Here is a 23,939-nt window from a genome sequence, read left to right as displayed (position 1 = left end):
ACTTTCTGTTTGGGTGAATTAGCATTTACAAAGTATTGTGTTTGCTTTTATAAACTTTAGAAATTCTTCCAAGTATTTATTTGAAAATGAAAAGCTACCTATGCCTTATTTTTTAGTCTCTTCTCTTTGAAAATTCAATACAGAAGCTAAAATAGAAGGAAAACACTTGCTTTGTTTTGTATTGGTTGGTTTTGGAAGTTGCTTAGGAGGAGCAATGAGTGACTTGGTAGGAACTGGCCTGGTTTTTGAACGTTGCTTTTGACAACTGTTGTCTTTTAGAAGATGGGATAGAGTTTCTTCCAAGAAAATTTTGGGAAAGGAGACAATATGCAGTAGAGACCTTTCCTCTCACATCAAGAACCATCTGTCCATGCAAAGTGCCCTGGCTCCTTCCAGGCTGTAGGGGGTTGGTCGGTCATCATGTCCCTGGATATCCATTTTATCTCCCCTACTGAGGTGCAAAAAAAAATTACAAGGAAAAAATAAAAAAAACCCTGAAAACGCAAACCCTTTTAGAGGAAAGCCATTGATAGGAAGTTGAGAATATCCTTTATTGCCAGCAGCCTGCCTCTATGGTCTGGTGATGGTTCAGTCTAAAAGAGAGGCTGGCTCTGCTAGAGCAATATGAAGTGAAGGTAAGTCTAAAGAGTACATTAGGGTTATTGGGCTGTGGTTATGTTTACTGATAAAAAAGCTGATTTGAGTCTTCATTCAAGACCTCATTATTGGTGGCAAGACAAATAGAAATAATCCTTCCAAAATGATCTTTAACAATATTTACTCATACATCTTTTCCTATTCCTCCGACGAGGACAAAAACCCAATTTCCTAATGAGTTTACAGAAGTTTCTTAGGTGACTTTTCTTTTCTAAAAATGACTTTGCATTCAAAAAGTAGCTTAAAAATCATAAAAACTAATCTAATGTGTAATCTTTTATTGCAGGATAAAAAAATCCAGTTTTTCAAAACCTTAAAAATTTTTCTTAACCAAATTCACTCTAACATAGATGCAATCAAATCACTGATAAAAACATAACAGGAAAAATTCCTTTTTAAATGAAAGAAAATCTCCAGCTTATTTGCAAGTAGGCATGTCCAGTGTAACGGGAAGATTATATTTTAACGTTGACCAGTATTTGCAAATGGACATACTGCAGTTGAGCCACAGTAGCTACGTGACTTTCTGTAGTTCCAATTATATTGTTTAACCAAAGCAAGTGTGGCGACTATTTATTTTCAGCAATCCAAAATATGGGAAATAAATTTGAAATGTATCACATCAGATAATTTTACAAAAAGAAAGGGTTCATACAGAATTTTTACTGTATTAGTGTCAGACTTAGCTTATCTCCTCATGCACTTTTGGTATGAGGGAAATATAGTTTGCCTTTATCAAATACATCTGTTATTAAAAACAAAACTCTGGTCTGTGAATGATGACACTGACTCAGAATCATGATGTAGCAGAAAATAAAGGAGTCATGAATCATCCAAGCAGAAATGTGTTTGGATGCTTATAGGCAGGCTGAATATTTTAAATACTCAACCAACTTTCAAGCTGCAAGACTCTGCCATGTAGATTTATGTCAGTCCCTCAAAGTAGCATTCATGAAAGTGATACTTTGAGAAACAACATCCAGCATCAGTCCAGACTGATCTGCTGACATCATGGCTTCCTAGACGAGGAGGCACTTCCTGCAGTGACATTACAACATGGTAACTCCCTAAAAATCAGCGTACCTTGTAGGTAACTCTGGTGTCGGGGGCACCACCGGGCAGCTGGGCAAGTCGGTTATTTCAATAGCCCTCAATCTCTAATATAAATATAACAATCATACAATAAATATTGCACAAACATATACACAAAAAAAACTAAATCACTAGTATAAAAGTAGAGTACGAAAGAACCACTATCCAAATATATAATATTAATCTAATTTTAACAACCCATTTCTTTAAATTACCAGTTCTGCTATTTGTACTATTAACTTTTTTGAAGGACACATGTAAATCTGTTTAAAATTGCTTTCTTGGAACAATTTAAGAGCATTTACTCTTCTTATATGAATGTATAGATTGTATACAAAGTGGAAACACATAACACAACAGAATAAATGTTTTTCTTTAAAATAACATTGTACAGAAATATGCAGTGGTAACCCTTGGTACCTTTTTCTACTGTGGTTATGCAGTTTTACTTCCATGATATCAAGTAAAATACGATGTAGCCTTATCTTAGTGAGTTTATTTCACAGCTGTTTATATTTTCCTTAATAGATTCAGTAACAGAAATTAAATTTAAAAATGTGTGCAAAATGTAGTAGAAACATAGACAGCTCACTACATCATTTGTTCTTTTATGAGGTAAATGTAACTTCCTGTTTGAATGGGTTTCATGAAACAATTATGCAAGGAACATTGTTTAAAATACAGGCATAGTTACCCAAATATGCATGAAGTTTAGATGCGAATTAAACAAACCTTTATGTGAATTGAAATTTCTGCACTGATAGGCAAGGCTTTTTGTTGCCTTATTAAAAGGCTCCTTTATGCTAGAAAATCTAATTTACATAATCAAATGCATCTACTTACAAGCACAAAGGGGGGGCTAAAAAGGCAAATTCATCTGATTTCTAAAACTGTTGTTATTAGGTGGAAAGTATATTTAGTGTTTTTCCTTAATACGTAAAAGTCCATATTTATAAGGCATTTAGTATTTTTAAAAATGCTGTTTTAGGAATTCTGTTTTTGTGTAGATAGAAAGGCTATCACATTATGTTGAAAATAAGTGTACCCAGAATTGCAAAAAAAATAAATAAATTCCAATTCTTAATCCAGTAGGACCAAACTTTTATAAAGTCTAATTCCTCACATTCTCCTCTAAAGCTGCACGTTAATTCACCTAGATTTGACTACAGTCTTTATCACACAAGAGTCGTGAGAGGAAAAGGTACAAGACTCACTTTCTCAGCCATTTCATGGGAGTGATGCAACGAATGCTCCCTTTCTGAGAACATCCTCCTCTGTTCATAGCTGGCTAGACGGCAAGTGAGCCATGAAGAGAGGGTGCAGCCGCCGATCCCAATGCACGCAAGAGACATGGAGGCGACATGCAGAGGATAGAGGGAAGAGGTCTTCTTTGTCACTGCCCGAAGGAACTGAAAATTCAGGATGCCCCCAATGAGTCCACATATGCAGCAAGCAGAAAAGAGGATCATCTGATAAGGAAAAGAATGGGAGTGTTAAAGTTGAGAAAGCAAAGCTGACCCAATACAGTGCATTGCCTTTCCTGTTGCGTCCAGAATGGTTGAGCTACAGTAAGGAGAAGATGCTTTTGGTGCTTCCTCCAGGACAGGAGCTCTCCTTTCATCAAGTTTCTATGTAATCTGACTCAATAGAGAGGGCATACACCATAGTGTTTCAGGAATTAATAGCTGACTATATAAAGGCCAGGGACACATCTTATGAAAACTCTGAAATAAGCAAAATTTGTCTCCTAGGTAGATTCAGATTTAAGTAATATTTATTTGGTATCTAAAGTGTGCTACTCTGTTAGGAACTTCAACAGATGCCATCTCAATTAATCCATTCAGCAATTCTCTGAGAGAGATGATAATACACATTTTGGAAAATAAATGGTGAGCAAGTAATGCTCAATTTAGGTACTGATCTCAGATTTTCTGACTTCAAATCCGTTTCACTATGTTAATCCCCAACCCCTCAAATATATACATGTCTTCTCATTGAATTGCCATTAGTTTCACCAAGCTTCAAATTTTCATACTTCTCTAGTTTTGTGATCTTAGGGAATATAGTGAACTCTTTTTTTAAAATTTATAAACATTTTATTGTGTGTGTGTATTGATTAACATTTCCCTAACAGGAGAGTTAGGGACTCGCTGTGAATTGGCCTTTTATTTTACAAATTTTTTGTTACTACGTGGCATGGCAGTGAAGAATACACAATAGATATTCTAAAACTACTGTTGTATTAGTTGTTTTGGAGAAACACAATATGTGGCTTTGCTTTTGAACTTACTATTGGCTTGATCTGTGTCTCTATTAATAGAACTAGGGTTTTTACTCAACCTAAATATCACAGGATCGCTGGCAGAACCAAGCACAACACCTTTTGTATAGTAAATATTCTGTGAATATTTAATAAATTTAACTGAATATTTCAATAGCTTTAATAATTTTATTTTGTATTCTCTTGTGGGTTTTCAGGATACTTTATCGTATGATACTACCTTAACGATGTCACATATTTCCATCATTCTCTGGAACAGAGTCTCGGTTCCTATATCCTCTTTTGTCCATCAACACAGCTTGTGCATTCCCATCTCAACAATATTTTTTATTTCCTGCAAAGAATTTTGCTTTTTCCTTGGACCCTTAGATGGAAGGCCCAAATCTAGTCCTAACTTTCTCAAAAAGACTTCTTGGACTTTGCTGATCTCCTCCTCTGGCACAATTCCACAGGGTCAATAGATAGATAATTTACTGTAGCATTTAATTCTACATTTACAGGTATTATTTGTTGTTGATAGTTGGGTTTAGCAAGCACTTATTGAGCACCTAGCACCTGTTAGGCCCTGAATCAACTAGCAGTTGGTGTTACAAAAATCAGTAGCTCATAGTTATTAATATCTCCCTTGAGTACATTGCAGTCTTGTGTGTGAGAGAAGATCCCCCATTCCAACATGGCACAGCAAATATTAAGAAAGAGGGATGAATGAGTTTCCCTCAAAGTAGGGAGGAGAGGAACTTAGCCCAAACACAGGTTTCACACAAGACTTCCTTGACAACATGTCCTCCGAGCTAAGTGCATGTAGTTCCCAGCAAAAGATAAGACCATGGATGTATGAAGTAGCACAATGAAATAGCATGATGGGCAGAAAGCACTACAAATAGTTCCTTTTATCTCTCCAACTGAATTCAGCATTCCTTTTGTGTCTGTCTCATAGTACTTGTCACCAAGGCTGAAAATCCAGTAATGGATGCATAAAATCTTTTTTACAATTAATTAAATAGAATACTGAGTATCAATGACCAAATAATTACATCATCCCAAGTAGGAACTTGTAGCTCCCAATTTTAAGTAGAATCAACCAGTTCTATTTCATTTTAAAGTGTATTCAGCTGGAATGCAATTTCTTGGGAATGTATTTTCATTTTTACTCATTCTTAGAAAATACGAAAAGCGAATACATTTTAGCCTTCAAATAATTAATTACTATTAATTAAGAAAAAGATGATAAATTTAATCGACTATTAGAGGAAAACACGTATCTCTTCTGATGTCATTCTCAGTAATTCTTTCAAGGCATGGCACTTCATTAATGTGTACAGACAACATTCTCAGCTAGGAATTAAAATGTAAAATCCATACCCACGTTTACAACCATATACTATTTCCAAATCTCACAAGGCTGGAGATTCTAGATGCCAGAGTATTCGGAGTGGAGAAATTTTTACACAATTTGACTGAAGGGTAAAGAATCCTTGATAGATAAATGTCATCTATGGGAACCCCAGATGGTATAGCAGGATAAAATGAATGACAGTTCCTAAAAAATTCAGATGTTCAGATTTTTGTTCTCTAACTTGTAAGAGAATTAGAAAGACAAAAAAAAAAAAGACCCTAGGGGCTTTTAAAAAGATCCTTCCTTTCCCTTCTTTCCCTTTTCTTTCCCTTTCCTTTCCTTTTCTTTTGCTATGGACTAAATGCTTTTGTCCTTCCAAAATTCATATGTTGAAGCCAAATTCCCAATACAATGGCATTTGGAGGTGGGGTCTTTGGGAAATAATTAGGTCATGACAATGGAGCCTTCATGAGTGGGATCAGTGCTCATATAAAATTCTCTAGAGAGCTATTTTCTCCCTTTTGTCTTGTGAGAAAACAGCCAAAGTCTGGAACAGCCAAAGTCTGCAAGGCCATCATATGGCCTTACCACAACCCAACTCTGCTGGCACTCTGGTCTTGGACTTCCTGTCTCCAGAACCATGAATATTAATTTCTGTTGTTTATAAGCCACCCAGTCTATGGTACTTTGTTATAACAGCTCCAGCAGACTAAGAGATCTTCCTTCTCTCTCTCTCTTCTCTCCCCACAACTTTTTCTTTCACCCAAGTTCCAAGAAATTGTTACTACATAGCCATAAAGAGTCTTTGTAGAAGACAGGTGTAGAAAAAAATGAAGTCCATGTCAAAAGATCGATGGGAGAATCATAGATGCAAATTACAAGCCTCCACGAAGAAAAAAAAATATCCACAGGTTTCCTTGTATGTAATTTTAAAATATTACATATCATATGTCTAAAGTAATGGAGACTTCATCTTTTTAGTCTCAATAGATATTCTCACAGAAGAAGGCATGATTACAAAAAGGAGTTAAAAATAACTACACCGGGCTGGGCCGCCTGGTGGCTCAGGCAGTTGGAGCTCCGTGCTCCTAACTCCGAAGGCTGCCGGTACAATTCTCACATGGGCCAGAAGGCTCTCAACTACAAGGTTGCCAGTTTGATTCCTTGAGTCCCCCAAGGGATGGTGGGTGGCGCCCCCTGCAACTAAGATTGAACACGGGCCTTGAGCTGAGCTGCCTCCCGAATGGCTCAGTTGGTTGGAGTGTGGGCTCTCAACCACAAGGTTGGCAGTTTGATTCCGAGTCCCGCAAGGGATGGTGGGCAGCGCCCCCTGCAACTAAAGATTGAACATGGCACCTGGAGCTGAGCTGCTCCTGAGCTCCCAGATGGCTCAATTGGAGTGCGTCCTCTCAACCACAAAGTTGCCGGGTTCGACTCCTGGGCTGCGCCCCCTGCAACTAGCAATGGCAACTGGACCTGAAGCTGAGCTGCACCCTCCACAACTAAGATTGAAAGGACAACAACTTGACTTAGAAAAAAATCCTGGGAGTACATACTATTCCCCAATAAAGTCCTGTTCCCCTTCCCCAATAAAAAAAATATGTTAAAAAAATAACTACACCACCCCCCATTACTTGACCTCATCAAATAATTGGTCTCCCCTTGGAAAAAGCTTTTTAGGCTCAAAGACCACTTGCTAGGGTCCATGTGTCATATTAATTTTGCAAAGTTTTAAAGATCTATGATTTTCCCTATTGTACTCAATGAAATAAACCACGTTTTTTTCCTTCTTTCCAAAACTCTCATAAAATGATGTGGAAGGCAGTGGGGGAACCCACACTTCAGCATGCAGAAGTTATCTTCCAGCCAATGCCAGAGTTAACTGGGAGCATGTTCCATACCCCTGAAACCCATGATAGTACCATAAAACATCTGAAAACACTTACATTTGCATTCACAGTAATAAAATAAAATTAAATAAAAAATCTTTGGGAATTAACTGTAACTATAACAACACAGCTGTTTTGCTGGTTTGCAAAATTAACTTCACAGTCAAACAAAGCCAGTAATCCTTAGGCTCAGTTCCATATTTAAACAGTTAAATTTCCCAGGAACTCAAGTTATATCTTTTTCAGCTTATTGAAGAAGTCATGTGAATGTTTGGGACTCTATAAATTGGAAAAGTGGAAACTGTCATTCACAGAAGTCATTCACATATTTAAAGAGTGTATCAAAACTTTTCTCTTTCTTTCTTTCTTTCTTTCTTTCTTTCTTTCTTTCTTTCTTTCTTTCTTTCTTTCTTTCTTTCTTTTCTTTTTTTGTCATAGTCTCTAATAACCTTGATAGTTTTCTTTGAAAATAAAAAGGCCAGGATTTATTTGTCAGTCTTCTTTTTGTATAAGTAACATTCAGCAGATAAAAGTTGGTTAGTCACCATTTCCATTTTTGACTTCTTACATTTCAAATATTTTAATACACAACACAAATAAGGCAGAAACTTACGACAAGTCCAGATTTTTTTTTGGCGCACAATATTCCACATATGCCACAAAGAAGAAACTGAAAGGAAAAGAAGAACAATTATTTCACATCCAAAGATAAGAGAACACCTAGATTTTAGCTTGTAATTCACTCATGACACTTGCTTCAGGGAACCTTGAAATTTTTACATTCCTATCAAAAGCTAAAAATGAAAACAGTTCATTCCAGAATAGGAAGGAATAAAAATGCAAACTGTAACAAAAATTTGTTTTTTGCAAGGTTGATATAGGTAATTGTGGTATTTAAGCAAAATTGTATCAGTTTTATCACCACACAAAATTATGAAGTAAATAAATTTAGAGTTTTGTTCCTTCTATTTCCATCCACTGCTTTCTTGTCCCTTCCTATTTTCTCAGAGAGAAAAGTGGTGTGATACATGCATTCATACTAAGCAATTAGAAATCAGTGGGCTATACTATAGGTAGGGGATTTAGCACAAATGAAAGGATAAGGCATTAGACAGGGACATATATTTTTATTATTAAATTTATTGGGGTGATATTGGTTGGCCAAATTAAATAGATTCCAAGTGTACAAATCTATAATACATCATCCATGTATTGCATTGTGTGTTACTATGCATAGCCAGTGTTCTTTCCATCACCATTTATTTGACCCCCCTTTTCCCTCTTTTACTATGCCCACCTTACCCTCTGGTAACCACTAAACTGTTGTCTGCAGCTGTGAGGTTTTGTTTCTTTGTTTGTTTGTCTTGTCTGTTTGTTGCTTTCAGTTTTATATCCCACATATGAGTGAAGTCATATGGTTCTTGACTTTTTCTGACTTATTTCGCTTGGTATGATAATCTCAAGATCCATCCATGTTGTTGAAAATAATATTTCATCTTTTCTTATGGCCAAGCAGTATTCCATTGTGTGTATGTACCACATCTTCTTTATTCAATCATCTATCAAAGGGAACTATGGTTGTTTCCATGTCTTGGCCACTGTGAATAATGCTGCAATGAACATCAGCGTACATATATCTTTACAGATAAATGTTTTCAGAAATTTTGGATACCCCAAGGGATTATTGGTTCATATGGTAATTCTATTCTTACATTTTTGAGGAACCTCCATACTATTTTTTTATAGTAGCTGTACCAATTTATATTCCTACCAACAGTGTATGAGGGTTCTTTTATCTCCACAGCCTATCCAACACTTGTTATTATTTGTCTTGTTGATGATAGCCATTCTAACTGGGATGAGGTGATATTTCATTGTGGTTTTGATTTGCATTTCCCTAATAGCTAGTGAAGTTGAACATTTTTTCATATATCTGCTGGGCTTTTGTATGTCTTCTTTGGAGAAGTGTCTGTTCAGGTCCCCTGCCCATTTTTCAATTAAATTGTTTACTTTATTTATTTTATTTTTGAATAGTATGAGTTCCTTATATATTTGTACTACAAAGCAATAACTATCAAAACAGCATGGTATTGGCAGAAAAACAGACACAAAAACCAATGTAATAGAATTGAAAATTCAAAAATAAACCCACATATATGTGGGCAGATAGTTTTTGACAAAGGAGCCAAAAACATGGAGAAAAGAAAGACTCTTCAATAAATGGTGTTGGGAAAATTGGAAAGCCACATGCAAAAGAATGAAACTAGACTGCTATTTGTCATCAACATACCAAAAACAACTCAAAATGGATCAAAGACCTAAACATAAGACCTGGAAGAATAAATTGCATAGAAGAAAGCATAGGTACTAAACTTATGGACCTTGGGTTCAAAGAGAATTTTATGAATTTGACCTCAAAGCCAAGGGAAGTAAAAGCAAAAATAAATCAGTGGTACTGTATCAAACTAAAAGGCTTCTGCACAGCAAAATTAAACATCTACAAAACAAAGAAGCAACCAACCAAATGCAAGAAGATATTTTCAAACAATGCCTCTGGTAAGGAGCTAATATCCAAAATATGTAAAGTTTTCCTATAGAGACATTCTTTATGCCTCTCAAATGATGTCAAGTAAAATGGCTACCTCTTCATTCTACCAGAAATACTGTCCTTGTGGCTATGCTGGAAGAAGACAAGGGGATGAAGCTACAATAGTCCCCTCATCTGTGAGGGATATGTTCCAAGACCCCCTGTAGATGCATGAAACTGCAGAGTTTCAAACCCTATATACACACTATATGTTTTCCTCTACATACATACATATTTATGAGTAAGTTTCGCTTATAAATTAAGCATAGCAAGAGATTAACAACAATAGCTAATAATAAAATTGAACAATTATAATAATACATTGTAATAAAAGTTATATGAAAGTGGTCTCTCTCTCTCTCTCTCTCTCTCTCTCTCTCTCTCTCTCAAAATATCTTATTGTACCGTACTCACCTTTTTATTTAAAGGAAACACTTTATGGCCTCTCTTTGGCATATCCAGATTGCCAACATCACTGTTCTTACACTTTGGGGCCATTATTAAGAAAAATAAGTGTTACTTGAAAACAAGCACTAGGATACCAGAAAAGTTTATTTAATTTCATCACACTACTCAGAATGGTGTGCAATTCAGAACATATGAATTATTCATTTTTGGAATTTTCCATTTAATATTCCTAGACCAGGTTTTCCGGGGGTAACTGAAACAGCAGAAAGCAAAACTGCGGATAATGGGAAGACTACTGTATTGATGGCATCTAATTTCTGTGTAAGTAAGCACATTCGTTACCTAATTGCTTTGCAAAAGTAGCTGCATCAAAACATCTACCAATGACACACTATTAGATATTTTGGTTATCAGAAACTGGTAAATTGTTTAATTTGGATAGAAACATTCATGGCCATTTGATTGCACATTTGCACATAATTCTGGATGAAAGTAAACCATACAAATAAAGTAATACATTCATTAATAAATAATAAGCCTACTAAGGAAGAAAGCTCTGATTGTGGGTAAACTCATTTTCACTTGATTTTTTTCTTTTTAAATTTAGCCTTCTTGAGTCAAAACTAACATTTTAAATGGTTTTAACTGAGTATTTCACACATGGATAGGTTTTAAAATATACACATCAAAATGTTTTGAGGATTATCTAAAATAAATAATATGCATATGAGAAGTATCAAGAAAATTTGATGAAAAATAATGGGTAAGGTTAAGTTTCTCTTTGTAAGGGAACTTTCCATATAACAGAATGAAATGATTATAAATCAGGCAATGACGCAACAAGACAGTTAGATCGGGGAGCACAAGGATATATAAGAATTTGGTATATAATATAGGATGTCTTTCAAATTCATGGGAAAATATCAGGATCATTCATTCAATAAATAGAATTAGGACAATTTGTTAATCTTCCCTAACATCATATAGCCAATGTCTATGAAACAGTTTTAATATTTAATTGCATAGGCAAGTATAAATGTAATAACAGATAATAAAGTTAAATATTTACATAATTTTAGAGGAGTGGGAAGGACTTCCTAAACATAGCAACAAATTCATAGACCAAAATGGAAAATACTTACAAATATTAATACATAAAATTATCATTTGGTAGTTAAAAATGATAACTTACAAAGGCAAAAATAAATTGGCATTATATTCAGAAAGCATATAACAGACAAAAAGGTTAACATACTATATAAATAGACCTAACAAAATAATTTTAATACTATAAAACCATGAGAAGATAGAAACTCAGAACTTGATAAAACTTGCATATTTGCATAATTTTCAGCAGTCTTGGAAAGCTTTTGCTGAGTGAGCATTTCTCACCCCCCTCTGTGTCTTAGGTCTAGATGATCTTGTATTCATTCATATGGGCTCTTTCTTAGCACTGATCCCATCTCACATCTTTCTAGGCTGTGCTGAAGCCATTCCAGTTTGGACCAATTCTGTACCTCTCAGTGCTTCCAAGCTTCAGATCAAATTTCAGCATGTTCTCCCCTTGCTTCCCTGACTAACCCATTACTTACCCTGAAAGTCCATCTACCCAGAACTCATTCTTGAAATAATTTGAAAGTAATGTAGTTTTGTGTTCTTTGGATCTCTTTTGAAATCTATAAATATTGCCATTATTTCTTTATAGCAAAACCCAAGGGGACCTCAGGAGAATATGCAGAGTTCTCCATCTCATTTTGATTAGAACACCTAGGTGGCAATAAAATTGTTTCTTTCTATTTTCTCACTAAGAAAAGGAAGTTCAGGGCTTGGGAGGGGAAGTAGAGTAGGAGGGGCATCAAATAATATTTTTCCACTCTCAATCAGATATGGAGTATAAATACTTCACAAGAGTTACTTTTGTTAGGGTGTCCAAAATCCACATTCCTTAGCGAAAACTTGTAATCTGAGAAAAAATAGACCCTTATAACCAGAAGTATATACAATCATGAAATTTCTGAGGAGGCTTTAAGGGATCTTGGATAAAGTTTAGCCATCACAGTTCATCAAGAAGATAAGCACAAAAAAGCAGCAAATGATATTTTCTTTCATTGGTTATCTTTCCCCAAGTCATAGCACTGGAAGGGATCTTAAAAGATGACTTACTTTAGCCTTCACAGTGTGCACATGGGGAATCAGAGGTCCAGACAGGTTTAGTGGCTTGCTCAAGGTCACACATCAAGGTCACAAATCATACATATAATAAAAGATTTCATTAAGTGTCTAAATTAATTAATTCTAATGGAAATGCTTTTCAAAAGGATTTTTCAGTGCTAGTGCAGTATGCATTATTCTAGGAAATACAACTAGAAGTGTTCAATGAACACCTGATCATCTATAATTGCTCTCCTTTGCCTTTGCCATTGTTAATTTTTGTTGTAATAAAATAAGTATAAGCTCAGTCGATTGTATCACAGTCTAAAATTAAGTTTTCCTTATTATATAGAGAGAATTGGTTATAATATTTCAAGCTACTTTTTTTTTCCTCAACATAGCTTTATCCAGGATGCAAAGCACTCACCCACATTATGGAAATTATGAAACAAATGAAAAACAATTTAGTTTAAAAAAAGTAAAACTGATGGCCAGATATATGTATTTCTGAGAAGATGGGCTGTTTAAATCCAGGAAGAGTTATTTGCTTTTCTCTATGAAATTATATAAGTAAAGCAACCTAAAGATAAGGTATTAAGTGCAACTGTGTAATAAAACTAGTTAGTCCTCCAAGCAGCACTCATTTGATTCCAATTTAGATTAAATTCAATAAATAACTAAGGTTGTGAACTCACTGTAGGATGAAATGGAGCTTTGATAGAGATAGCGTTCTATATTCTTCAGTGAATTTTCTTAATGAAAGTTCATGGAGCCTTCTGCTTTTGCTTTGGATATAGAAATGCCAAAGGTGTTATTTCCACCTTAATAATAAGAAAAACTGAGTAAACTACAGACTGACAGCTGTTCTCAAGTCCATCAGAGAGCTAAGGTTCCAAGGCAATGGAATGACTGCAATTAAAAGAATATGCTCCTCCAAAAATGAGTCTGAACACACAAACTATGTAACCTGTTGTAGAGATAGCAGGAGGAGATGCTTGTTATCCTACAAGTGTGTGTGTGTGTCTGGGACTGGGGGTGCAAAGCCTTGTTCCTTCGTGAGGCCTTCTCTCTTATGAATCAAATTTTTAAGCCCTTGGCAGAAGGGTAGCAAAACCTGTAATTTCCACAGCATTCGTACATATGCATTATTACTGAAAATGGAGGAAAAGTAGAAGAAAAATTTTTTTGTATATGGGGAGGGGAAAAAATTTATCTTGGCCCCAACATGCTATGCCTATACTAAATGGGAGTCCCTAACCACTGAGGGAGAAGCAGGAAGCTTCTACACGAAACCAACCACAGATACAATGTCAAATTTGGCTGTCTCAAGGAGTAGGGCACAGAATACTCAGAAAGTCCTGCCCCTGAGGCCAGATCACTGGGCCTTTCTAAACTGACACTGGACTAGCACAACAAAGAATTTTCTTTTTCACTCCCACCTGTCCTTCACTAGGAGCCTAACCAGTGGGAGTAGCGAGCAACTGCAATCTACACCGAGGGAAAGGAAAGAGTGTGGAAGGAGACTTCTTCTGTGGTGGAGGTAAGCAGGTACAAAAGAAGCTGAAGGCAAGGCACTGACATTGAAAACTATTAAGGCAACTACAGTTCACCATTAATGGAATTTGAAGACTATGGTGCACCAAAGATAATTATTTTAATAGTCAAAATCAACACCTTACTACAATGACTCCACCTTTCATGCTAACAGCCTAAAAGAAGGTATTAAGATAAAATATTTTCAAGGTTCTGAAAAAAAAGACTTTTGAACTTTGAGCCATCCATGCAGCCACACTCTCACTCCCACTAGAGATGATAAAAAAAGACATGCTTATTTGGGCAAAAGTACTGTGGTAGGCTAAGTTAGGCCTCTCCAAAGATATACATGTCCCAATCCCCAGAATCTATGTATGTTACCTTCTATGGCCAAAAAGGCTTTGCAGATGTGATTAAACTAATAATCTCCAGATGAGGTGATTTTTGTGGATTATCCAGATCATCCCTATATGTAATCACAAAGGTCCTTTAAGAGGAAGACAAGAAGGTCAAAAGGGACAGAAGACTATACAAAGACACAAAGTGATAGAAAGAGATTTGAGAAGGTTACACTGCTGTCTTTGAAGACGCAGAGGAGAGCCATGAGGCAAAGCACGTATGTGGCCTTTGTAAAGTGGAAAGGACCTAGAAACGGGATTCTCCAGTGGAGCCTCCAGAAGGAATGCCATCCTGCAGATGCATTTGAGACTTCTGGCCTCCAGTACTGTGAAAGAATCAATTTCTGTTGCTTTAAGCCACAAAATGCTTGTGGTCATCTATTCCAGCAGCAGCAGGAAACTAATACAGGCTCCCAAACAAGATTTCTCTAAAAGAATTACTAGAAGCTGTTCTTCAGGAAAATAAATAAGGGGAGACATGAGATAAAAAGGACGATAGTAGCAAAAGCACAAAATAAAACAGAACAGTAAATCGTTTAAATTGAAAAATATTGATTGGAAACCTGTATCTGTTTAGAATGCATATCCCAGGTATTTTGGCAAGAGAGATGGTGGGTTGGTGTTAAAGAAGATGTAAATAAACTGTTCTAAGCTTCTTATATCATTCGCAGAAAAACAGAGGACTTAATTAGTTCCAGATAGTGATAGAAAAGTAGAACTCTAAATGTGTGCATTAAAATATAGACCAGAAAATAAAGAGAAAAACACAACAGTAGCAATAAAGATTGAACCAACAGATGACAGGAAAGTTAAAAACATGAAAATGAAGCTATAAAGTAAATTGGTATAATTTCAATAATATAAGCAATCAGATTAAATGTGAATGCATTCAACTTTCCTAATTAGAGAGAAAAGAAAGAGAAGGACAGACTCTGCTGGTAAAGAAAAGGGATTTGTTAAAACCTCCCCCAAATAAATGAAAACCTCTCTTCCCTTGTCAGTTTTTCTCCTTCTTTATCTCCACCCACCCCCCTTCTCATGCTCTCTTAGAACTGACCTAGGTGCTAGTTAACGAGTTCCTTATTAGTATTTTTTCCTGTCCAGGAAAGTTTATTTTGGGAAAGGACTAAGAGCAAAATAGGCTATTGCAGAATTTCTGAGTTTAAATTATGTAATGGAAAATTTTGGACCATGGTTGAAATGGAAGCAGATGAAAGCAGAGGTTCTATCAGCTGGCCAGGAGAACAAACAAGTGTTGGGCAGATGGGATTATAAAAGACAGTGGGCCAATCTTGTTTTAAGACAGCTTATTGAAATTTTTTCCGACATAACATTTAACCACCTCAGATGAAATAATTTTCACTGAAATTCACTATTACAGATACACTCAGTAGAAAATAGAAATGGCACTAAATTTTTCTCCTTAAGATAATGAGCTGAACTACAAGTTGAACTTCATACTTTGGTAACCTTTGAAGATTTATACAATGTCGCCAAAATTAGTCAGTTTTTAAAAAAAATATATAGAAAAATTATCAGAAAAACACAGAGAAACATTAAATGTTGAGAAATTAATTCGAAAGAAATCTGTCTCTGGTTCAACAGTGTACTTCTCCTCCTGCGTGGATTAAAAGTTTGATGTGTTGCTTTGCTTCCATCAGTTCTGGAATATTTTCACTCTATGAGTACTTCAGTTGCCAATTAAAGAATGACAACTGGACCCGCTTAAAGGATTATTTTGCAGTTTATCACACAAAATGCTAATATGATAAGCAATTCCTATTTTTGCTGATGCTGTGCTGATATGATGATCATTTTCTTACATGATACCCGGGCTAGAATTATAAGGCTGTCTTCTCTCTCATGGACTTCATTCCATTTGGGATCCCATTTCCCTAGTAATTGTAGTATAAATGATCTGTGTAACACAGGGAAAGTTTATCACGTTGGAAAGCCTGCCTGATGGCAGTGATTTTCAAATTTCGCTGTGTATTAGCTTTTAAGATTCCCGATACCTTGACCAATTAGAAACCAGAATTTCTAGGTTGAGACTCAAGCATCAGAATTTTTAAACCTCCCCAGGTGATTTCAATGTGTCCAGAATTGCATGCAGGATGTTCACAAGTGCTTTATCAGCAGATCCACTCACTTTAGTGCTTTCCACTGAAGCTCTGATGTTCCCCTTAATTACTCTTAGTGAGATATGGACAGACATGAGCCAAATGAAGGGCTCTTGAAGGGAGAAACATGAAGTCCTTGTCTATAACAGAAGGTCAAAGTGTCAGAACTCTATGGTCTCTAATGGATCTTAGGAATAGAGATCATTATTTCACTATCTTAACTTATTTTACCCAGTGCCTTTCATTGTTGCTAACAAAATTTTCCCTAAGCCCCTAATGTTTTCAGAATTTTTTTTTTCAAATTTTCTGTGTTGCTTTAGTTAACTAGACCTAGACTTGGGTGTAATATACTATTATATGGAAAAATCTGATTAATTTTATATTGGAATTTGAGAACATAGGCATAAAAAAGACACTAATACAAATAATCATTGTTGCAAAAACCATTGGAAGGAAATAGAGTGAAAGTAAACAAGATCAATAATAAGAAAATAACAACTGATTTAAAATATGGGCAAAAGATCTGAACAGACGCCTAACCAAAGATCTACAGACAACAAGTAAAAGTATAAAAAGAAATTCAACATTGTTTGTCCTTAAAAATTATAAAATTTAAACAACAATGAAATACCACTACACATCTGTTAGGCTAAAATAAAACAAAACAAACGAACAAACAAACAAACAAAAGACTCAGGAGATACCATTTGTTGGTGGTATGGAGCAACAGGAATTTCATTCCTTGCTTATGGAAATGGAACATGGTACGGCTACTTTGGAAGACAATGTTGCAGTTTCTTACAAAGCTAAACAGTCTTCCCATATGATCCAACAATTGTGCTTATAGCTATTTACTCAACTAATTTGAGATGCGATAGCAGTGTTATCACTGACAAAAACTGGAAGCAACCAAGATGTCTTTCAATAGGTAAACAGATAAACTGTGGTACATCCATACCATAAAATGCTATTCAGTGAAAAAATAAATGAGAGTTCATGATATTCGAATAAGCAGATGAAATTCACATATATTGCATATATGTGAATAGACATACATATATATACATGTATTGCTAAATGAAATATACATATACGTATAGTTAAATGAGAAGCATCAGTCTAAAAAGGTCATATTACATGATATTTTTTAAAAAGTGAACAATAGAGACAGTGAAAAGATGAGTAGTTTCCAGCATTTGGAGGAAGGTAGAGAGAGTTGAATAGGTGAATAGGGATATCTTTAAGTGATACTGTTCTATATCATACTGTAAATGTGGGTACATGATACAATGCATTTGTGAAAGCCCATAGAACTTTATAGCACAAAGGATAAACCTTAATGCATGCAAATTAAAGAAAAAGATTTAACGGATCAGGGAAATCCCAGGATAGAATGCAGAATGTGACAAAACAATCCAACTGAATAACAAATGTATGAAATGGTTTCACTGAAGGACGTGGGAGAAAAGGCACTGACCCAAATAATGTTGGAAAAGAAACTGTACATAAGCACTATACTCTATTTGACAAAGTTGTTCCTAGAGGATTACTGGTTAACAATTCTGATACTGCTATACATTTATACTGAAATTGAACAAGAAAATTAAATACATGATGGATGTTAGAGTGAGAGATTGTAGATAAGCAAGAGGACAAGCTAGATTGATCCATATGGTAATGGATTAGAGTTGTAGATATCACTATGAACTAATTCTTAGCTTAATATATTACATATTATATTTATATTATATAATACTATATATAAATATATATACTATATATACTATATATTATACTATATATTTACATATAGAACTATTTATGAATCTGCTTAATTTCTTCTATAATGAGAGAAATGCAATTTCAAACTAACTCAGATATGTTTTTTTCATCTATCAGATTGGCAGTAATCCTAAAGATTGATAATAAATTAAGATACGGGGAACTTGATTATCATACATTGCTTGTGGGAAGAGAAATCAATACATTATCTATTGAGAGGAATATAGCAAGAATTTTCAAAATTATATATATATATCTGTATATGTATACATCTATATCCTTTGCCTTAGCAACCCTGTATTTGAGAATTTATCCAACAGACATAGCTGCAAGTATGCCAAATGATCTGTGTCAAATTATTTATTTCAGAATTGTTAATAACACAAGAGGAACAATCCCAGGTATCAGTCAGTGGAGAATTGATTAAATTCAATAGACTTCTCTGCATCTATTAAAATATGTGAGAAATTTCTCTAAACACTGATATGGAAAGTTGTGCATATAGTTAAGTGAAAAAAAAGCAAGCTGCACCATCATGTAAGTGTATGTAATAAACTACTTTTTGTGAAAAAAGGCAAGAAATATATATTAATCTATATCCATATTTGCTCTCACATGTATAAAGTAATTCTCACATGTATAAAGTAATTCTGGAAAAACATATAAGAAACAAATAGCTGTGATTCGTTGTGTTGGAGAAGGGGGCTAGGATGCCACTGAATACTTTTAGTTATTTATTTTGGAGCCATGGGCAGGTGTTGCTATTCAAAATTTAAGTGACTAAACTTCTATTTGCTCAAGGCAAACTTATTATTGATCTATTAAGAAACAATAGCCTATCAAGATTCATCCTTACTAGTGAATCACTCCTGGCCTTGTATATAGTCAAGGAAGATGATGGCCTTAGTTTGAAGAAATACCAGCAGAACGTCTTGATGCCAAAATATAGGCTGCTATCCTGCTCTACACATTCTGCAAACACATAGATTGGTGAATGACTCAAAGTGCCATGCTCCTTTCAAAAGAAAAAAAGGGTATTTACAAGAAAAAAGACCACCTGATAAAAATTCCCCAATATTTGTTTTCAGAATGTGTATTTGGAAAGGAGGATGGCGGGCCACAGCCTGGAGTTAAGAAGCTCTGCTAATGTTTCTTCAGTCTCAACACTTACGGCCATCATCTTGTCTGCTTGTCTACACATGGCTGGTTTTGCATGTTTAATTGAATTGAATTTGGAAACTGCTATGATCAGAGCTTTCACGCACAAATCCAAAAGTGCCACAGAATAGTTTACAAGAATTGAGTTCAGTCCTTGTGAAAGAAATGGAGCCTGTTATGGAAAAATGACATTGAAGGCTGAATGTGGTTGTATTCTCAGTTAAATACAACAAACCATAAACCACTGCATATTAAAGTAGATGTAGCCTCATGTTCAATGACTACTATATTTCATCTTTAGTTAGAAAAAATTTTGTTGTTCTACACATTCATGACAGTAGGTAAAATACAGCTTTTATTTTACAAAGTATTTTGATAGTCTCTCAACCCTCTAGAAAAAAGATGTATTAAAAATAAAATTATAAAAAGGAAGTTTGTTCCATGATGAGCAAGTCAATGAAGAAAAGAAATTATGGAGCAAAGAACCAGTTTTGAACCTCATATTATTCCAAAATGGAATTGTGTGTATTATATCATTTGCTATTACTGGTACCCTTAGGGTGAGAGAGCACCTATTTTTATATCCAACATTGCCATAGCACCTCAGACAAAGCCGTGTTGTTGAAATTGTTTCTAGATGACATAACGGAATTTCAAACTAAAGGAATGAATTAGTAGATGAATGAATGAATGTATTTATAGTATGCATGGGGAGGAGCAGAAAATAATCAAATTTAGCCAATTTTAAGACACATAACTCGGTATATTAGATTTTTCACTGAATAAAATCCAATTAACTTATTTTAAAAAAAACACTCATGATTGTCAGATTAGGTTAATTCTCTTCTCAAGGGTAGCATTTGAAAATAATGTGAATGGTGTTGACCTTTTAAGTGTCACAATTTCAGCTTTGTGGGTTTCTAAAGTTTCCTTCTGAAACCTCAGATGTTCTTGATACGTCAGCATAAGTAGACCATTCTACAAAAAAATCACTGAAAAACATATTACCTTGGCACTGAGTAATAATTGCCAGAAGTCTTTTTTCAAAGGTGAGAAGTCATTTCTCAAACTAGAAAACATTATAGTCTTAAACAAATTTTTTATTAAAAAGTTTTATGAAGGTATAATTGACATATAACATTATTAGCTTATGTTCTCTTAATTATGTGAGACAGAAAATGATTTGGGAAAGTAATCTATGAGTATATATCCCAGCTATTGATTCATTTTCTCTCAGAACACTTGGCTTGGCTTCAGAATAGATACAAATTAGCTTTCCCCCCCTTGGTGAAAACTGGAAGGTGGTCAATTTGAGCACTCTCTCTAGTAGTGTTACCTACAAATTAGCTGTTCTATTCTTCAGTAAACTGTTCTTAGTGATTACAGTTCAATCTCCCCTTTAATAACCCTTTAACATTGATGCACATACTTTCCCAATCCCATCCAGAAATTAGCTCCTGGAAAAAATTCAGATCCTTTACATTCAGTCAAGATAAATTAATGTGAAAACAATCCAAGTATATCACAAAAAGCTTCAGCACATTAAAATATCCGAACACATTTTAAAAAAACACACAAAAAAACATAGAGTTAATTGCTTCGTTACTTTGACGTTCTTTTATGCCATCAAGTACTATATTTGGCAAACAAATCCTGTCTGAAAGTAGAGATTCTAAAGGCAAGAGACGAGTACCCCCTTTTCTGATTATAAGTTATGGCCTGCCTGTCCTGGAAGGGCCATGACTAAAGTTAGGTGGTACTTACTATCTTTCTGTGTTCTTCTGAGGGGGTTGGAGGGGGAGAAAGAATACTATGGTAGGCAGAATAAGGTCCCTAAAAACAATTCATCAAACATTAGCGTTTATGTCACAAATATAATACTCCTGACTTTATGTACTGTATTTGAAATCCTCTGTAAGATCTCAAAGTGAAGCAATCTTTCCTCATTTGTGGATATATGTTTCACACAATAATTCTATCTGAATATATATCCATCCAGTTTCAATTAACTAGATTTCCCTCAACACTCTCAGGCTTTAGGCAATGCGTAAAAGTTGCTCTGCTACCTCCCTGTCTCTTCTCCAAGAATAGTTTTTGAGAATATGCATTTGGCTAGTTTAACAATTGGACTCACTTTAGCCCAAATGACCTGAGTTACAATGCATTGACAAGATTTTTTCAAAGGATGACATCCATCAATCTTTTTTTTTTAAAGCAGAATGACATGTTATAAATGCAGAGTCATGGGTTCCCATTGAATTCAATTTTGATGGGATGTGATCCAAGAATCAGCATCTTGGATAAATTCCAAAGTAACTGTTATGTTCCCTATAGTGTGAGAAGCTTAGCTGTAGAATCACAGGACTGATTTAATTCTCTAGTTTGGCTTAGATGAGCTGGTCCTACCAAGAGCTGGCTAGAGGTGGGACCTACCATAGGAGTGGTAGCCCTGAGCGGAGCAGCAGTAGACATCTAATGTCAGACCCTGAAGACTAGGCTTATATGATGAACCAGGCTTATTTTGTTTCATGAAGGGTTTAAACTCTCATAGAGAACATTTATTTCTCCATTCCCAGGGTTAAATCAGTTGTCAGAAGCACTCCAGCAGAAGTAAGAGTGTTTGGTTCATACTTATCTCCATCAACCACAAAGGGTAAGGAAGCCGATGTTACTTTTTCTGGATCCTATTGTAAAGATTTATGCCTTTGCATGGCAAGTTTTAAGTGGTTTATCTTTGACAGGTTCAATAAAGAACTGGTGGTATATTTGGGCTTTTAAGATCCTTTAAGCTAATTGTTTTTCTGTTTCCCATGAAGAGGAATCATTTTTGGTGATCAGAACACCAAGATTGAAGCTAAGGTGGGGCTATTAGTAGTCTATTAACATGTAGAGAGTCTCAGGAATGAGAAGATTGCTTCTCTAAGGGGAATTTTTTTGTTTAACTTGTTTTTTTCATATTTTTCTCTGTCTGCTTCCCTCTCTTTCAAGAGAGTCTGGACCAGTTAATTGAAATCTTGCAAAATAAACACAGAGAAGAATTATTTTATTTCCACTCTGTGGTCCAATATTGTAGTTTATGTTATTTAGCCAGGCTTTCTCTGTTCACTACAGTTCTTATAATGAATATTTTTGGATCAGGGAGGAAATTAAAGTTTTCTTCTTGAATATGTTTATACCAGAGCCTGTCCGTATACATAATTGGACTGTGAAAACCAGGAGGTTAGAAAGAGGATAGTAGAATAATGTGTTTCCAAACTCCAGGGATAACCAGTAAGTTGCAGTATACTATTTATAACTCACCTGCAATTTCCTGAGGGTGAACTGTCCCTTCTTTCCACTTAACTATTTAGTTAACTTCAAACTGGTTTTAAACAACAACAACATGTATTGAATCTTTTCCGTACCTGGTTCAGTTAGATTGCCAGAGAGCCCTAAAACCTTGACAAGGCAAATAGAGAGAATTGCAAGTCAATTCTCAAAAGAGGTCATTGGAAAATTTATAAAATTGAAAACTGATTATAAATAACTCATTGCCTTAAAAAAATAAAATAAGACCTTACAAGAACATGAATCAGGCAGTTAAAACTAGAAGATTCTTGGAAATGAATCTGGAGAGTGAGGTTTTGAGGACCAAATTTTGGAAGTAACCATTGTAATTGAAGTGGAAAAATGGCGCAGATGATTTATAAACTTAAGCTAATAAAGGATCCAGAGAAGATGCTGATTTTCTGAATTGTTTCAGAATAGCTCTGAATGGTGGTTTCTGAGTCTCATTGATTTATGTTATTAATGTGCTGGCTTTCAGTTTTCTCTGGATAAAGAAAACCATCATAAGATAATTTTGAACCTTTCTTCCAGCCTTTCACAGATTCATTTCTTCATTACTCAGCAACTTTATTATGCACAGCCACTTACATAACTTTGTAGTATTACAAGATAATACCACAGTGAATAAAAAATAACATACTCTCAATAGAGCCAGACAATAGGTGCTGGATCTTAAAGAAGCAAAAATATTAAGTCTGACAGATTTTCTATTTCCTGGAGTTAAGGTATGTTTTTACTGAAAAACCCAAAGATTGCAGGAAGAAATAATAATGTAGCAAAAAGAATTTGGGTGTATAAAAAAAAAAAACACTTTGGATATGGTCTTTGAAGAAAATATTAAACACTGCACTCTCCATCAATATCCTTCAGCACAAAGATTATTTGCCTTACTGGAAGAAAGTTTACAAGATGCCTTAGCAAATGGAACTTTACCTTCATCATCCAGTTCCTTTGTTTTGATTCCTGTTAAAGGACCTCAAACAGAAACACTGTCTCAAGTATTCTGTTGGGATCAATTCTCAAACTTCCATAGTTTACTTTTTCAAAAGTTTGCAACACTTACTATTTGGGTTTTTCCTCTCAGTATTTCTGGGAAGTCTGAAAAAAAAAAGCTAATATTTCCATTTTGTGGATATAGGAATTAAAATCTCCCTCTCCCCCCCAAATCACACAGCAAGTTAGTGGCAGAAGTTCAATGAGAACTGAAGATTGGGGTTTCC

At 35.0% G+C, this 23,939-nt stretch overlaps 1 protein-coding gene across 4 annotated transcripts in view; it reads right to left on the bottom strand.

Annotated features, from left to right (window-relative positions):
- TMEM196 (transmembrane protein 196) overlaps positions 1–23,939 on the bottom strand; it is a 62,533-nt gene that overhangs the window by 4,298 nt on the left and 34,296 nt on the right. For 2 of the 4 annotated variants that reach the window (XM_081079774.1, XM_081079773.1), the window contains exons 2-4: positions 7,869–7,925; positions 2,964–3,218; positions 1,741–1,814 (exon numbers count right to left, since the gene is read on the bottom strand). In XM_081079774.1, coding sequence (XP_080935900.1) covers positions 1,741–1,814; positions 2,964–3,218; positions 7,869–7,925 — 386 coding nt within the window. The remainder of the gene's footprint in view (positions 1–1,740; positions 1,815–2,963; positions 3,219–7,868; positions 7,926–23,939) is intronic. The other 2 variants (XM_081079775.1, XM_081079776.1) reach the window with 1 other exon arrangement.

The sequence above is a fragment of the Rhinolophus hipposideros genome, assembly GCF_964194185.1.
Source record: "Rhinolophus hipposideros genome assembly, chromosome: 18".
Classification (NCBI taxonomy): domain Eukaryota; kingdom Metazoa; phylum Chordata; class Mammalia; order Chiroptera; family Rhinolophidae; genus Rhinolophus; species Rhinolophus hipposideros.
Note: the sequence above shows the minus strand (reverse complement) of the source record. Positions and strands in the feature narration are given on the sequence as shown.